The sequence below is a fragment of the Rosa rugosa genome, chromosome 1 (assembly GCF_958449725.1).
Source record: "Rosa rugosa chromosome 1, drRosRugo1.1, whole genome shotgun sequence".
In the NCBI taxonomy this organism is placed as follows: domain Eukaryota; kingdom Viridiplantae; phylum Streptophyta; class Magnoliopsida; order Rosales; family Rosaceae; genus Rosa; species Rosa rugosa.
Genome location: NC_084820.1, coordinates 55,049,214 through 55,067,145, shown reverse-complemented (window position 1 = coordinate 55,067,145; position 17,932 = coordinate 55,049,214). Strand labels below are relative to the sequence as shown.

Here is a 17,932-nt window from a genome sequence, read left to right as displayed (position 1 = left end):
CTTGATGACACGTAATTAATTGCATTTTCCTTAATAACATAATCAAATCAATCAGCCTTAATTAACTGATTTAATCACGACCATTAAGGAATTAGCCAATCAATTTGATGGCTGATTTTAATTGTATTTCATTAATAGCATAATCAAATCAATTAGCTTTAATTAATCGATTTAATCACGACTATTAAGAAATTTAGCCAATTAATTTGATGGCTGATTTTCATCTTGATTATCAATTTAAATAAATTGACATCTAATCAGCAGACAAAATTTAATACTTGATTTGACTCGGAATCAATTGATTTAATTTGATTGATCCGCTTTAATATCCATTGATTTAGTTGAAACAAATTCATTTATTGCCGTCGGGCCCTTTCATGTGTCGCCAAGTGTCGTTCTCTGAGTCTGCGTGATTTTGCTTACTTACAAGCCATGTGCACATTTTGTAGGACCCACAAGCTGACTATGTTTGTTTGGTCATAATTTCAAGTGTTGACCGAATTATTTAATGAATTTTATTTTCATTAAATTTTTGGTGTCTACCTTGGCATTCCAAGTCTCTCTGTTAAATTTGACAGATCTCCCAAATCTGTTAATTTGTATCTTTTCAATTTTTAATACCTTGAATCCTTCTTTTCTTCTCCATATTTCTTTCTCTTTAATCTCTTTCTTCCTACCCAGACCAAAACCATTTATGGCAAACCTTCATATTCAATTTTCATACGAAAAGAGAAAATTGACGAATTGGATTGAACCAGATCCGATCAGATCAAGCCCCGACCACTCAGATCATAATAGTGTCGCAATGGTTGATATATTGCAGTGTTTAGATAGCAATTGCAGTGTTGGGATGAGGTCGAGATCGGTGGAGAAGATTGATTTGGAGAAAGAGAATTAAATAGAAGGCTTGTTTGTGTTTGTAGTGTTGTAATTCGAGCTTATTGCTATGTTGCTTGGATCTGTTCTAGCTGTGTTTTAGTTTTCATGGGTTGCTTGGATTTGTTCTTGGAATCTAGGCATCTGATGTTTGTTCTTGTAAGGAAAAAAAAAAAATAGAAGAAGAAGTCGAGAAGGAGAAGTTGAGAAGGAGGGATAAATATGGATGATACTTTTTCATAAATAAAATAATCAAAAAAATTATTCTTATTATTTAACTCATTCATTGGAGAAAAAAGTTTAACGAAAACAACATTATCATGTTAGCCTTCTAATTAATTTTGACACATTTCATTTAACATCTCCATTGAAGATGCTCTCATGAACCATTCCCACTTACAAAATATAGACTTATGCAACTTGATCGAATTCTCATTAACTAGACTTTGTTCGACAACATTCTCAACTCTTTAATCAAAATATTGGCAAATTGCTCCGCTAATTTGGAGTCCACCGATGCAATAAGATGCACATATTTACCACACTAGTACACTATCTTACTTTACAAGAATTCAAATATAACCTCCCCCTTCAAGCGAGGGAGGTACAGTGGACTCTCATATGCAATAATGCCCTTCAAGAATGTACAGAGAAAAGAACTAATATCGTTTAATTCTTATTAGCTTATTAAAAGTGAAAAAAAACATTTAAAGAGAAAAAAAGAATTCTAATGCTGATCTTAAATAGTACTAGGGGAAATCTATAATGTACGTACCAAAAATGAAAAATATTACTATTATAATGTGGGTGTGGGAAGACTATACCAAGACCAATCTTAGTCAAGAAAGGCTGCGAGTTCAGTTTTGATATTGGCTCTCTCCTGTGTCATCATCTTCCTTCCATCACAAAAAAAATAAAAATTCTCCAGATCTGTTGTGCCAATGAAGAAATCAAGCTCGGCCACACCATCGAACCCCAAATGGGTCCTACCCTACCAGACCCAAAACCTCACTGACCTCTACACCTTGGGCAAGATCCTTGGCCAGGGTCAGTTTGGAACCACCTACCTCTGCACCGAGAAGTCCACAGGCCACAACTTCGCCTGCAAATCCATCCCGAAGCGCAAGCTGCTCTGCAAAGAGGACTATGAAGACGTGTGGAGGGAGATTCAGATGATGCACCATTTGTCGGAGCACCCGCATGTGGTGAGAATCCGAGGCACCTATGAAGACCCTGGCTCGGTTCACTTGGTCATGGATCTATGCAAAGGAGGAGAGCTCTTTGATCGGATCGTGAAGAAGGGTCATTACAGTGAGAGAGAGGCTGCAAAGCTCATAAAGACTATTGTTGGGGTCGTGGAGACTTGTCACTCTTTAGGGGTTATGCACCGTGATCTAAAGCCTGAGAATTTCTTGTTCGACAGCGACGAGGAAGACTCTGCTCTCAAAGCTACGGACTTCGGGCTTTCGGTTTTCTACAAGCCAGGTGAAATCTTCTCTGATGTTGTCGGTAGTCCTTACTATGTAGCCCCTGAGGTGCTGTGCAAGCACTATGGGCCTGAATCAGATGTGTGGAGTGCAGGAGTGATCTTGTATATTTTGTTAAGTGGGGTGCCTCCATTTTGGGCTGAGACTGAGACTGGGATCTTCAGGCAGATTTTGCAGTCAAGATTGGATTTTGAGTCCCAACCGTGGCCTGGGATTTCAGGCAGTGCCAAGGACTTGATTGCCAAAATGCTTGAGAGGAACCCAAGGAAGAGAATCACTGCCCATCAGGTGCTTTGCCACCCATGGATCATAGACGACACCATTGCTCCGGATAAGCCTCTGGATTCCGCTGTGCTTTCGAGATTGAAGCAGTTCTCGGCAATGAACAAGCTGAAGAAGATGGCGCTGAGGGTCATCGCTGAGAGGCTGTCTGAGGAGGAGATTGGTGGGCTGAAGGAGCTTTTCAAGATGATTGATGCAGATGATAGTGGAAGCATCACATTTGAGGAGCTGAAGGAGGGTTTGAGGAAAGTGGGGTCTGAGCTAATGGAGAGTGAGATCAAGGATCTAATGGAGGCAGCTGACATTGACAACAATGGAACAATCGACTATGGTGAGTTCCTTGCAGCAACTGTGCACTTGAACAAGTTGGAGAGGGAGGAGAATCTGCTGTCAGCATTCTCGTTTTTCGACAAAGATGGAAGCGGGTACATCACCATTGATGAGCTCACACAAGCCTGTGTTGAGTTTGGATTGGGGGAGGTGCATCTGGAGGATATGATCAGAGAAATTGATCAGGACAATGATGGGCAGATCGATTATGGAGAATTTGCTGCAATGATGAGGAAGGGGAATGGAGGCATTGGAAGGAGAACTATGACCAGAACCATAAACTTGGGGGATGCTTTTGGCCTAGGAGTGGATACCAATGGAGTCCAACTAACTGAATAGGATTCTCTTGGGAGTGGAACTTTTGGGGATCTAACTTGGGCAGCTGAAATATGAATGTCACAGGATGTGTGTGAATGGTTTTCAGATTCAGATCATCTTGTAAGCAAAAAAAAAAAAAAAAATGTAGTGGAAATTGGAATAACATTCTTTTGATTTTTGTTCATATGAGGTCTAATTTTTTTTTTTTTTTTTTTTGAAACGAGGTCTAAACTTTTAAGAGAATGAAAAGCATAAAATTGAACTCTACCACTAGATTCATGTCTTAAACATCAACCACACAAATGCTTCCTGCTCAAATATCTGCCAAGTTTCTCCATGGCAAAATTTCTGTGAAGTACGTATTAAAAAGAAAGAAAAATCTGTGAAGTATTCTCTCCTAAACTGTGGGCTTTTTTTTGTGAGATCTGGGCTTCAGAATTGGTACTAGACAGTCTGTATCTGGAGCGCAACACCTTATACGATAAGATCGACACTTGTGTTGTGTATAGACCGTTTGCGTGAATGGAAAAATTCAATTTTTCACAGAATTGGCACAAGCACAACAAACCAATTTTTTTTTTTTTTTTTTTTTGGTAATGGGAATCATTTAAGCTACCCCAAAGCAAGCCCAAAGGGCTGAAAATATAACCACAACATAAAAGTCCGATGGACAAGCCCAATCGAACTAATAATAAAATGAAACTTAATTTCCACCTATGCTCAAATAAAGAGCTAGTATAAGGAAATTAAACCTTAAAAAACAAAAAACTAGAACAGAGGCCCAATACAATACAGAAACCCTAGCTATTATAATCCCTGAGTCGTCAACTGCAAATTGCTGTTGAAATATCGCCGGAAGTCGAGCCTCGAGTACTGTACTGATTGTCCGATGCCAATTGAATCCCAAAACACAGACCATGTGAAACCCAACATCCAAGGGAGAAGATCCCTCAAAACAAAATCATTCCCTCCACCACAGAGACACATCTCAAGAAAGAACCATGGCTGCATAGATGGAACCAAGAACCAGCATGTAGAACAAGAACAAGAACGATGGAGAATGGGGGGTGGAAAACCCATGCGTGAGCACCTATATTCGCCGAGGTAAGTGACTTGCACTTTAGAATCGCAGCCATACGAATCTTCTTGGAAGTTTAAGGTAGAGAGAGATGTCATGTTAGGAGGTCGAGTGATCTTAGATCTGGAAACATATGAGAACAGTTGGCAATGTGAAAAAAGGAAAAGAAAATTCGAGGAACAAGGTCCTCCTGATCTGGACATAGCCAGGAATTCACCACAAAGGGTACAAAATATCACCACAAGACCACAAGGGTGAGAAAGGATCTGAAAAAGCTTGGAAAATGGAGATGGAAGGAACCTGTGATAAAGCCTTAACAATAGACCCGCCCCCAACTCTGAAGCCGTCGATCTAGATCCGGATGGATCAAGATCTGGGCAAGAGAGAAGGGGGAGGGGGAAGTAGTTCTCAGATCTGTTTTCTCTCTCTAAAACCTAGAGAGAGAAGCTCTTGACCAAAAAGAAATTGAATCACAACAAAGCAATTAGGAATGAAGGGTTTCACTATTTTCCTTTTTTGGTTTACACTAGTCAAATATGAAAGGAGAGTTTTGTACTTTCACTACTAGAAATCTGTTCATTTACATCACATCATTTAAATCGGTCAGACTTGCACATGATGTAAAAAATTAAGTTAACATCGTTTTAGAAAAATACCGATTTAAATGTATACCATTAACATCGGTTCTTAAAATTTTTAACACCGGTCGTTTTGTTTGAAAATTTACGGGAACCTCATTTTCGTGGACGCGCTAAGTGTTTTAATGAATTCAAGGATGCGGGGACGAAAACTTAAAATTTTCACACTTAGAAAAAAAAAAGCACCCGGCCCGACCCCAAAACTTTCTCACTTTGCCTCAAGCCCTAAGAGCAAGTTCACCCGTTGGGTCACCGGGTCACCTACTATTCACTGCTTTTTAGTGTATATTTTCATTCTCTGGGTCACGAAATACACTGTGCTCGTGACCCAGGGCACGAAATACACTGTGCAGGTCACCATGGTGACCCAGAACACTGTACCGGGTGACCCAGGGCACGAAATACACTGTGCTCGTGACCCAGGGCACGAAATTAACACTAAAAAGTAGTGAATAGTGGGTGACCTGGTGACCTAACGAGTGAACTTGCCCTAATATCCATTCTCAACCCCAGCATCACAAACTCGAGCTCCTCCTTCCCAAACTCGAGCTCTTTGTCAACTTCACGAACCTTCCTCCTCCATTCTCCGCCTGAATCTGAAGAGCCAAAAGCCCGGCCTCGATCTGAAATTGAAGTAACAGCTTTGAATCCTGAGCCGGCCTCGATCTGAGATTGGCAGAGTCGAAGAAATTGAAGAGGCTCGCTCTGGTCTTCTCCGCCCTGTGCTCCACTCTCCACCTCCGCCGAATCCGTCGGCGATAGGCTGTTAGTACAACATGTGTTGTTGGCATTCCATTAACCACAAAAGTATTCATAAGCCATGTGATGATCTTAATTATATATTTCTATGTGCTCTGCTTTCTAAACATGAGATGGTGACTTTTGCTGTCCATGCAGGTTGTGCGCAATGGTCTTCTTCTTCACTCTCATGCGTGGGTATCTTCTCTTCATGGTGATCATTCTGTCAAAGCATGGAGGATTAATTAAGCACCATGTGGTGGCATTGCTTTTCAGACATGAACATGGGAGCTAATCTTTCTATACTCACAACCTTGCTGTTAAAGAACAAAGGAGGGAGCCTTTGCATCTGGCTTCGATATCGTCTTGCTGCCATAGGAGAAAGAAAGAAGACCATGGCAGCTTGGTTCTCCACCTTCTTCTGACAAGAACCTTGCTGTCATGGAAGAATGGAGGAAACCACAAATCAGCTTTCAATCTCTCCTTGCTGTCCAAGATGGAAGTAGGAAGCAAGTGCCTATTCACCTCGTGATCTTCTGGTGATTTGTTAGTATTAACATATTGGCAAGGAGAGGCAATATCCCATTGAGATGGATCCGGGTGAGGAAGAAAATCTTGGAGAGGTAATTAATATCCCCTTGAGATGGATCCGAGTGAAGAAGAAAGGTGAAAGCAACCATATCTTTTCCTTGCTGTCCACTCAGTGTAATCATGAAGACCTTGCTGTCTAAAATGATAGTGGGAAGCAAGCAACTGGTGATCATTCATACATGAACTTAAAGACCAAGTATGATAGTTTGTTTAATTGCAAGTATGGATATCTTGCTGTCGAAGACAGGTGGCCTTGTTCATCTTCATGGAAGCCTTGCTGTCAAAGATCAAAGTGGGAGACAATTGCAGCAGGGTTCCCCATTTTAGTTGGTTATCTTGCCGAAACACAAGGCCCTACTCCAACCAAGCTTCTAGCAACTTTGACAGAATGGAATTCCTTCTTCCTCCTATATATACATGGGTATTCTGTTTGTTCTATGTATTGAAATCGTGTTGAGTTTCAATCCCTTGATTGTAAAAGAGTCGGACTCTTTGTTACTCTGTTTTGTTCCATGTTGAAAACAGTTTGTGAGTCTGTCCAGTAAGGATTGCAGCAGTCATTGCAATCCCACAGTTAAATGTGTAGTCTGTCCAGTAAGGATTGCAGCAGTCAGTGCAATCCCAGATTGTAAGTTAGTCAGTTCAGGAGGGATTGCCGCGGTCAGTGCAATACCTGAGTTGTAACTTTGTAATCTGTTTTGATTAGTGAATCATTGGGTTCTCAAGAGTTAGAGCCCCGCAGTGTTTTTGATCTCAATTGAGGTTTTCACTGCGTGACCAAGTTGTGTTGTGTTGTGGAATTTTTTGTTCTCTGCCCAGTATCCAAAACACGTTCATCCTTGTATTTACATAGGCTCTTCATCTCACCTTTCCACTACTCCTGATCTTACGCCACCACCCAAACATTTCACGAAGACAAACAAAAGGGCCGCAAAAAGTGGTTCACTCTACCTCCGTTCACTGCCACCGTAAACGGCGCCGCTTTGGGACGAGAGCTCTCAGAGATGTGTATACTAAACCCTCCACCTCCTCAGCTACGACGGTGCTTAAATGGGTCACCAGGTGCTGCCCCGAGATTCCCAGAAGCCTTGTTCAGAAGCTCTTTCGCTTAAGACAGGTTGAAGTCTTTTGAAGTTTCATTACATTTTGGAAATGGGTTCTTGAATGGTGATTGGAAAGTGGTTTGCTTTGATTATTTATCACAGGTTCGAAGAGAAGCATCTGACATGGATCAATGTGTTCAAGCACTTAAAAGGGTATCTGAAATTTGTATTAACTTTTGTTTTGTTCTGTAATGGACTAATGGGTAGAGCTCAGAGCTTTTGTTGCAATTATATGGGGTAGTTTTGTTTCTGATTTCGATTTTCATGAAGGTGGGGGCTAAAGACTTGATGAACTTAGAAGATCGAATATGTCTTCCTATTTCTGTGAAAGAGTTCCCTGATGATAAACAAGAAGAGGGACATTGTAGTGAAGAAGAAGTCAAGTTTATTCGTAGCCTTGTGCTGTATAAGGTTCATAACTGTGGTCTCTATTGCTTGTGTGCATCTTAAGCTAGTTATCTTGCTTACACATGTTATTTCCAATTTTTTGTTTATTAATATGCAGATTCTGTTGTTCCTTGTTTATTGAAATTGCCGGCACTTTGTTATAGAGTAAATAAAGTGAGATTCATCTCTGTTTATGTTTCAGTTTTACTTGGATTTGGGTTTAGGAGCAGGATGACGAGAAGGCCCCTGACTCTGCTGCTAAAGTCAAAGGCGAATCAGCCAAGAAGTAAGTTTCTGATCCCAAGATTCTTCAACTATTTCTGGCTGGTTGATTTTGAATTGGAAATTTGATCATAATATCTGATTGTATGAGTGATTTGTGAGTCTAATTTGTTTATTATTGGTTTTCTGCAGGGGATATGTTGGAATTCACATCTCAGGATTCAGAGATATCCTTTTAAAGCCGGAGCTTGTACGCCCGATTGTGGACTCAATATTTGAGCATCCTTTTGAAGGTATACTATTGAATTCAATCTTCCCCGGCGACGGTATGGCCCCGAGATCACCGAGTCCGTCAAACAGGTCCCTTTTTTATCCTTATGCACTATATGCTCTTCAATTTCCCTTTACGACTGGTTTATTTTGCATCGGAGTTGTGGATGATTGTATGTTTGTGTACGCATCTGTGTATAGTTAGCTATATACACTCACTCGCACTCAATGAAACTCTGTAAGGTAAGGGTGATGCCCATTACTTATAAAGATTAGATACAGAAAGCCAGAACTGTTACTATCTCTAAACTGTTGGTACTCTTTTGAATCTTTCTAGAACTGCATTTCTCATTGTAGTCACTGAAGTGTTATACTCTTGCATGCTTATTGAATGTAATGCTTGTTGCAAGAGTTGCTTCAATTTTAAATCAATGTTTGACGCCAAATTCCAAATTTCAAACCCCTTGTTTCATTTTTTCAGCTTTTGTTTTTGTTTTGGGTTTTTTCTCTGCTAACTTTGACTGTCAACAGTGGGATTTTGTTTGTTTTGGGTTTATGGGTTTTGTTGGGTTGCTTTTGTTATGAGCAATGGGGGACTCAGGTGGAAAAGTGAGGTTGGTTCAGTGCCCAAAGTGTGAGAATCTTCTTCCTGAGCTAGCTGATTACTCTATGTATCAGTGTGGTGCTGTTCTTATAGGTATGCTTTCTTCTTCTTTTTGATTCAATTTTTTTTTTTTTGGGCTTTCTGTTTTTGTTTGTGAGAAACTTCAGGGAAAGATGAGATTTTTGTGTTGAAACTTTTACAATTACCAAATTAGGGAGAGTCTTTATGATGGTGATACTTGTGATTCTTGTAGAAATTTGTGTTTGATTTATGAGAAGGTTAGGAACCCAAATGAGATCCAGGGTTTTTGGTCTTGAAATTTGGTATGGTATAAACCTCAAAAACACACACCAACGCAAAAAGGACTAATGATTTGGATTTGTGGGGCTGAGTTTTTTATAGCTGAAAAAGATGCAACTTGCAAAGTTCATAACTCAATAACATTCTATTTCCTGTAGTGTTTTCTGCAGCCAAAATAAAGCAAATTTTTTGTTTATTTTTGAAAGAATTTGCTCTTTTCGGGATCAGACAACCAACCTTGCCTATAAGGGCGTTGTTTCGGTTTACCCTCCCATTGTTTTGTATTTTGGAATCAAATTTTAAAATTTGGGCCAAGAACAACAAGGTCAGTAATAAGGCTTCATGCTTGTCTTTCTATGATGGAAAAACATGTGGTGAAGTGGGAAGGGGGATCATTTGTAAGATTAAGCTTGTCATGTTGTTATTAATAAGCATGGTGGAAACTATTTTTTCTTTTCTCGGTAACAAATACACACACACACACACTATATATATATATATATATATATATATATATATATATATATATATATATATATATATATATATATATATATATATATATTATAATTTTTGTCTACTAGTGTTTATGCCATAAGAAAGCACGCAGTTCACATATCTCAAGTTAATTTGTGTGCCTGCTTGTGTGTTCCTGTGGTGTGGGGATGTGGGTGCATGCATCTTTATTTTTTAGTTTATGTCTCCCTTGTCCTACATGTACATTTTTGTCGCACTAATATTGCAATTCTTGAACAATACAAGGATTACAGATTGTGACTGGGATTACAGATGGATGGAGTACCCAGCTCATGCAAGAACTTCGAGACATCCCTTGGATCAGTCGTTGGCTACATATGGAGACCATTCAGTCCTGTGCACTTTAATTTGCTGTTAGTTTTCTCCAGCATATAGGTAATTTTAAGTGTTGTATTCTAGTCCTATATTTTGAATTTGGCTTAACATGTGTGTGAATTCCCAAAATAAAAAGTGATACTGTCTTGAGTCTGTGCAGTACATTAATAGACCTTGTAAATACAAAGTTGAGTGTGCTAAGGCTTTACTTGTTCAAAAATGCTGTCACTGAGCACTGAGCTCAGAGCTAATGATTAATGAGCTGCAGCAATATATTTATCTTCATGTCATGTTCCAGACGCAGTATTCTGGTTTTGGTTCTCTGTTATGCTATTTGAGCTTCTTCAATTCTTGTTTTTCGTAGGCTGTGTGCATTGTGCTTCATTGAATTTTTCCAGTAATTTTATCTGGTTTACGCATTTCAATCACAGAGTTTGCCCATTTTGTTGTGTTCAGTTCATGTTTTTGCTTGTTCTGATTTCCTAATACTCTGATATTATTTGGACCATTTCAATTTTCCAGACCTATAGTAGTTGATCAAACTGTAATTCTGCCTTGTATAGCAGTTGGTTTAGTTACTAATGATTCTGCTGTTTCTTTGGTTTTGTTCTAGGTTAAGGTATGGAATATTCAGGAAAAGAAATGTACTGCAGTTCTGATGGGGCACACTTAGTATGAAATCTTTGAGTTTGGCGTACCCATGCAACTTTTTATCTTGACTGAAAATGTGACTAATCTTTTAACTTGTTCATATGTTTCTACGCTAGCATTTTTAGGGTTGGGGTTTTATTTTGTGAATTATGTTGGATCATGAATTTGGACATAATTAATGGAATGCCCCAATTTGTAGATGATGTGTTTGAGTTAATATGTTGAGAAATGTATTTCTTTTCCAAGTAGTAGCTAGATGCAAACTTTGCACATCATGCTAATCTCAATTTAGAGATTAGAAATCAGTACCAAAATAAAAATCGATGTCTCATGATTACCAACATATCCAAATGTGCCCACAAAATCGATGTACCTAAAACCAGTGCACATCGATTTATAAACACGAAAACGTAATCTATTGTCAACGTACAAATCACTTACTATAAAGTAAATCGATTTACCATGAAACACAGAACATCAGTTTTAAAAACCTGAAGTGATGTCTACGACGAAATAACACATCAGTTCATATGAAAAGAAGCGATGTACATAAAACCAGTAAACATCGTTTTACATAAACAAAAACGATGTCTCATGTACAATAACACATCATTCTTAATAAAGTAACCGATGTTGCCTAAGGCCACATACATCGTCCTTAGGAAAATAAGGTGGCAAGATGCATGTAAAAATGGCCAAGAACAAACAATAGTTTTTGAACACTGATGTCTACGACAGTATTAGACATCATTTCTGAAATTGTAATCGATTTAAATGTTCACTTAGGTATTGTTCGAGATATATTTTATTAAGCATAAAATGTGAAAATATGAAGAATTAAATATAGTTAACATATAAGATTATGATGATTATAGCGATTATACATCGATTTGTGTTTTAGAATCGATGTTGGTCGTTGTCCGGGACATCGGTTAAAAACGCGCTTATACTGATGTCTGCATCTTTTACATCAGCCACAAAGAGATCGGTCAGAATTTAGTTTTACATCGGTTCTGGACTGATGTAAATGAACAGAATTCTAGTAGTGTTTTGTTCCATCCCATTTTACAACTCAATTTCACGAATCAAAAGATATCAATATTTTTTAGTAATAAACCATTGTCTGGAGTTCAACATCTTCAATTTTTATCGTATAACATTTTGTATATACTAAAGAAATTTTGTATAAACCACACTTAACAATGCCTCTGAAACTTTTTTTGTTAAAAGTTGGCTGGTACGAGGAGTTCAAGAAGTGTAATGGAAGGCTTCAGGCACAAACTAGGCAGAGCATAAGGTGGAGTAAACCTGTAGCAGGTATGGTAAAGATGAAGTGTGATGGGGGCCTTTCTGGCCTCATTAAGGCGTGGTGGTGCTGGCTGTGTGGCTTTGCAACAGTGAAGGAGATATTTTAGCTGGTGTGTCTCGGCCTTACGCCTTGATTACTTCACCTTTCCATGCTGAACTTATGGCACTCAGGGATCGAATTCTGCTAGCCCAAACGCTGCGTGACTGCGTACTTTTGGGTCAAGCTTTGCAGACTACATATAACATAGGGAAAATTTCGCAAACAGTACACCAAGTAAATACCACTAATAATTCTTATACATAAAGTTCTAAACCAAACATTTCGGTACACGAAATCTGAAACTCGACCCACTATCAGTACACGACGTCAATTTTTGACACCAAAATGTCCATTATGCCCTCAGTTCTTTTTTTTTTTTAATAAATTTTTGGGCTAAATACAAATTACTACCCTGTGGTTTAGGTCCAAAATCAATTCAGTCCCTGAACTTCTAATTTCATCAAAAACACCCCTGCACTTTCAATTTTGATCTAATAAGTCCAATTTGTTAGTTTTCCGACAATTGAGTTATTTAACTTGTTAATGTAGCTCATATATGGCCTATGTTTTATGATGTGGTGTCGAGGTGGTCTGCATAGTCAATTTAGGAGTGAGTCCTACTATTAAAAATAAATAGTTTTTCAACAAATAATCCAACTATAACTTGAATCCATAACATAATATTAATGAATTGGACCTATTAGATCAAAATTGAAAGTGCAGGGGTGTTTTTGATGAAATTAGAAGTCCAGGGACTGAATTGATTTTGGACCTAAACCACAGGGTACTAACTAGTATTTAGCCCTAAATTTTTTTTTCTGTTATTTTTTTTCCTTCGTTTTTTCTGTTATTTTTTTTCCTTCGTTTTTATCTCTTTCTTCTTCCTTCTTCCGGGCTCACTCCCTCGCTTCCAACGCCGCCTTCCTCACCTCCACGCTCACTCCCTCGCTTCCAACGCCGCCCTTGCCCTCCAATTGGTGAGATTTATGGTCCTACAGCTTATATTTGTAACTCAATCAATATTTAGTCATGTGAAAAGAAAGAAAGAGATAAAAACGAAGGAAGAAAAAAAAATAACAGAAAAAACGAAGAAAAAAAAATTTATTAAAAAAAAAAAACTGAGGGCATAATGGACATTTTAGTGTCAAAAATTGACGTCGTGTACTGATAGTGGGTCGAGTTTCAGATTTCGTGTACTGAAATGTTTGGTTTGGAACTTTATGTATAAGAATTATTAGTGGCATTTATTTGGTATATTGTTTGCGAAATTTTCCCTATAACATATCTACTATGAGTCTGTTGATTGATGAGGATAGAAGCCTACTACAGGAACACCCTGGTTCTTTCGTTACCCATGTAAAAAGAGAAATAATTGCTCACTTACATGCTTCCCATGCTTTAAGAAAAAGTGATAGCCAGCCTTAGCTTGTAAACAACTCCCTGAAATTATAAAATATGTCATTCGTAATTATATAATTGTTAATTGATTTAATGAACTTATTTAAAATTTTTTTTTTAAATTAGTCACTCACAAAATAATTCATTCTCACGCATTCTTGACAATATCCTCTTTGTTTTTTCTTTATAAAAACATCATTTTTAAATGGTCAATCACCTCTATAAAATATGGTGAAATAATACCTTAAAGTTCAACGCGTTCAACCTTTCACATGCAAAATTTTTTGATTCATTCATACAACAACACATTTCTAATGAATTTTTAACTTTTCTGTAATGCGCTCGTATTCTTTTTTTGTTTTCTAAATGCGTCACCACACCTTGGAATTATTATTATTTGAAATGGCACATGAGTGAATTGGACCAGTTGGGTACCAAGTTGTGTTTTATGAAAGCAATGGCGGCAGTGGGTCCACCGTCCCAGTTTCATCTCACGATTAAAAGAGGTTACGTCGTCGTCAGAAAGTCTCTGGAAACAGTGAAAACACAGAACCTTCTGGATACAGAACCTGCAAAATATCTCGTACCTCCCCTGCAATCTCCGCCGTCCATCACCACCCCCCCTAAATCATAAAGAATCTATTATTTTAGACAAGTTGAATGAAAACCCAGTATAAAAATATCACAAATAAAACCTTGATTGGTTTCTGGAGACTTCTTGGGAGGTCTCTTCTGCTCAATGTTTCTTTCCCCATTCCTCCCAAACACCCAGGCCTAAAACATGTTTAATGTTTCGTATCCAAATCACCGAGGTGTAGTAGTAGTAGTAGTACACCAAGTTGTATCACATACAAATTCTCTTTCTTCTATGATTGCCTTGTGTTAAGCAGCCTCTTGGGTACTATAATTTGTCGACCTGAAATATTTGGTTTGTTGTGTTGTGGTTTTGGTGGTGTTGTCTTTGTGCGAGTTTGGTTTTTTGCTTCAAGGGAATTTGAAGAATGGCTAATATGGAAGAGAAAGGCAATGACTTTTATGCTGTTTTGGGGTTGAAGAAGGAATGCTCGGACTCGGAGCTCAGGAATGCCTATAAGAAACTTGCACTGGTTAGAGTTTCTACAATTTTTAATGATTTTTAGCACTTTGATTTGCAATTCATTGAATGGGGCCTCGTTAAATTCATAAGTCGTAGCTAAAGAAATAGTCTTTCTCTCCAATTAACTTCTGGGTGTTTGTCAAATCATCGAAAAGAATGAACTTTTTGACTGTTCTTCAGTATTGGGCTTGGTGCAGGGTCACTAGTCCCGTTTGGTTCTTCATTGGAACCAAATTGGGTTTTCAGTGAAACGTCAAACAGGTTAGAAAGGTCGAAAGGCATTGAGTTTTTATGGGATTTATGGGAGGTCCGGGAATTTTGTGTGTTGTTGTTTAATTCATTGAGTTTTGCATTAATAAATCTGTCTTTGTTGATATAGAGATGGCACCCAGATCGTTGCTCGGCCTCAGGAAATTCAAAGTTCGTGGAAGAAGCCAAGATGAAGTTTCAGGACATTCAACAAGCCTATTCTGGTAATTCCATCCTCCTCCTGATTTTTTTTTTAATTTTTGGTTTTTATTTCAACTTCTAGGTTCTTGTATAAAGAAACAGAGAGATTTTTGTACTCTTATGAAATTACGAGAGGTATGCGCTCTGCTTTTTGCTTTGACAGTTCTGTCTGACGCGAACAAGAGATTTATGTACGATGTAGGAGCTTATGAAGGTGATGATGACGAAAATGTAAGCCTTCTATAATTGCATCATGGGATCTGTTCTCTACACCCACCAAATTATTGCATACACCCGCCAGAATATGTAGTCTTGAAATTTAGATGTAAACACTTTGTATGCCTCCTTGTGATAATGAGCTTATTGGTAACATGTTGGTGCAGGGAATGGGTGATTTTTTGAACGAGATGGCGGTGATGATGAGCCAGACTAAGCCGAATGTATGTTACCACAAATTCATGACCTTTCTTGTTTCCTAGGATAATACTTGCATTCCATTGATCATAATGGTGTTGGTTCATAAATCATAGTAATGGTATATATGTTGTTGAAAGTGATCATGGGAAAATGGTATGAAAGCTTTAGGCTTTGAAGGAAAACCCAAGTGTTTATTAGCATAATTCTGCTTTACATAGAGGCCTAACTTTTTGCTAATACACATGAGAAAAGGAAAAATGGTTGGTTTTGTTCTTGAGCAGAATGTTGAAGAGCACTCAAGGGTCCACAGTTATATTAAATTAGGCCAAATACCTTTACCCTTTGGATAGGGTCTCCCTTCTTCTTTTTCCTTTTTTTGGGTCATATTTATGAGCTCTTTTGTGTGGTGTGGTGATTTCTTTTGTGTTGAAATCCTAGGAAGTCTATTTTAGGGAAAAAATAAAATAAAAAAATCCTAGGAAGTCTATTTTGAAGGGCCCACTTTTAAGAGTTTGACTATTCTGACTATTAAATTTTTTAGACTTATTAGGTCCCACAATCAACGGTTAATAATCATTCATTGTTTCACGCGTGATATAATCATAAAGATAAAGTTAATGCATACTTATAATTGGTATCTGCATTAAAATCCAGTTTTAGTGAAATTTCTAAGCTAATTTAACATTTCCATTGATTGCATTCATATTCTCATCTGCTACTATACTGAAATATGCAGAAATTAGTTCTGCGACAAGTCTCGGTTTACATTTTATTATCATGAGATGGTATTGTGAATAGTGTTACTGCTGCTATTGACATATGTGCAACTCTGACAGGAAAATGGAGGGGAGAGCTTTGAACAATTGCAGGAACTCTTTGAAGAAATGTTTCACGGAGATATTGAGAGTTTTAGCTCCTGCTCCCAGCCTCCTGCTTCCTGTTCTACTTCTTCATCTTCATACACATCCTACTGTGAAAGTTCTACACCCAATAACAAACGTAATTCCTCTGAAATGAATTATGGCAACGCAACCTTGGACAGTTCTGGTTTTGACACTCATTTTCACAGTTTTTCTGTAGGGGTTAGTACTTTTGCCTTTATGCTTTTAATCTAATTTTCGAGCATTTTATGTTTTTTATATGAGACTGATGAAATGGTTGGGAGATGTTGCAGTATCTTTTTTTTTTTGGTACAAAAATTAATTTTCTAACAAGTTGCTGGTATGGGATAGTGGATCAGAACAATATTTTAATCTTTCAGTTTCAAAACAATGCCTCGCCTAATGTATTATGTGTCCTTTGTGAAATTTGTGAAGGCGTGTCCTTAAATTGATTTACAATTGGAGCAAATAAATGATATGACTGAACCAAAATTTCAATGTTATGAGAAGCATATTTATTCCGGTTTAAGTTTCACATTATAATGTTTCTGAAACTAAATTATAAACATGGAGAACATTTTTGTATTTAGACGACTATAACCATACTACTGTGACAAAACCATTCCCTTCTCTTTTTGGTTCTTTTGTTTAATTTATAAACTTCATATTCATCTGTTTGTGATTGATACTGTGAAGACAGGCGGAAAGCCAGCAAGGGATCGGGAAAGGGATGCCGGGAAGAGAAGGGATTCCAGGAGGAGTAACGGGTAGGCGAAGGGAGGGCAGGAAACAAAAGGTTACATCTGGGCACGATGTCTCATCTAATGATCACTCGGGTATATCTGCTAGATAATGCCATTGAATTGATTCAGCTATTTACCGATTGCTAGAGAATTAGTTGGCAGAGTTTTTATCAGCTTGGAGAGTGCAGTAGCAAAAACATCATCAGCTTGAAGCAATTACTGGTTCAATTTAGGAAAACTATTTAATTAAGGTCAGGGTGAGCTTCCTAGTGCATTTCTGCCATGCCATACAATTTAATGGTGATGACATTGTCTGAACTGTTCATCTTTTTTTTTTTTTTTTTTTTATGTTAATTGATGAGATTTCCCTGTTTTTGCTATTGGGTGTTCTGAATTGTTTTCAATCTTCCTTTTTTTTTTTTTTTTTTTGATTATATTATTTACCATAAAACAACTGTTAACAGCATTCAAATCATTCAGTGCTCTCTTGATGGATCCAGCGCCCTTAAAGGCTTAAACAGATTTTTCTGAAACATTCACCGACCTTTAGTTAGAACTTCCATGTTCTTTTTCTTTTTCTGGTCGAGGAACTACTTATTATTTAATATTTATAACCAAGAAAATAGAAAACAGAAATGGCACTATTGTAGTATTGTGGTTTGGTCATATCTGTGGACAGTGAACCCTACACGTGTGAGCCCTACTGCGCCTGGACGAATTCCCAACTTATCCGCTCAAGCTATCTTTTTTTATTTTGAGGGAAATGAAATATATTCCAGTGATCGAAAAGATCATAACGACCGTATAAGGTCAATCTAGGGGATCCGGAGATCACCCATTACAAATCAATGCTCAACTGACTGCACAAGCAG

At 37.9% G+C, this 17,932-nt stretch overlaps 2 protein-coding genes across 3 annotated transcripts; both read left to right on the top strand.

The window, feature by feature from the left end:
- The first annotated feature begins 1,395 nt into the window (after positions 1–1,395).
- On the top strand, positions 1,396–3,477 carry LOC133725528 (calcium-dependent protein kinase SK5-like). Its single transcript, XM_062152815.1, has one exon. The coding sequence runs from the start codon at positions 1,818–1,820 to the stop codon at positions 3,312–3,314; it is 1,497 nt and encodes a 498-aa protein (XP_062008799.1). The 5' UTR covers positions 1,396–1,817; the 3' UTR covers positions 3,315–3,477.
- A 10,652-nt stretch (positions 3,478–14,129) lies between these two features.
- Positions 14,130–17,440, top strand: LOC133725527 (uncharacterized). Of its 2 annotated transcripts, none has more exons than XM_062152814.1 (6): positions 14,130–14,579; positions 14,949–15,042; positions 15,183–15,250; positions 15,403–15,459; positions 16,273–16,518; positions 17,014–17,440. In XM_062152814.1, the coding sequence occupies exons 1-6, from the start codon at positions 14,475–14,477 to the stop codon at positions 17,086–17,088; spliced, it is 645 nt and encodes a 214-aa protein (XP_062008798.1). In that variant the 5' UTR covers positions 14,130–14,474; the 3' UTR covers positions 17,089–17,440. The 2 variants fall into 2 exon arrangements, with proteins under 2 accessions (XP_062008798.1, XP_062008796.1); XM_062152812.1 differs by having other exon boundaries at positions 14,132–14,579; positions 17,018–17,440.
- Positions 17,441–17,932: the final 492 nt, after the last annotated feature.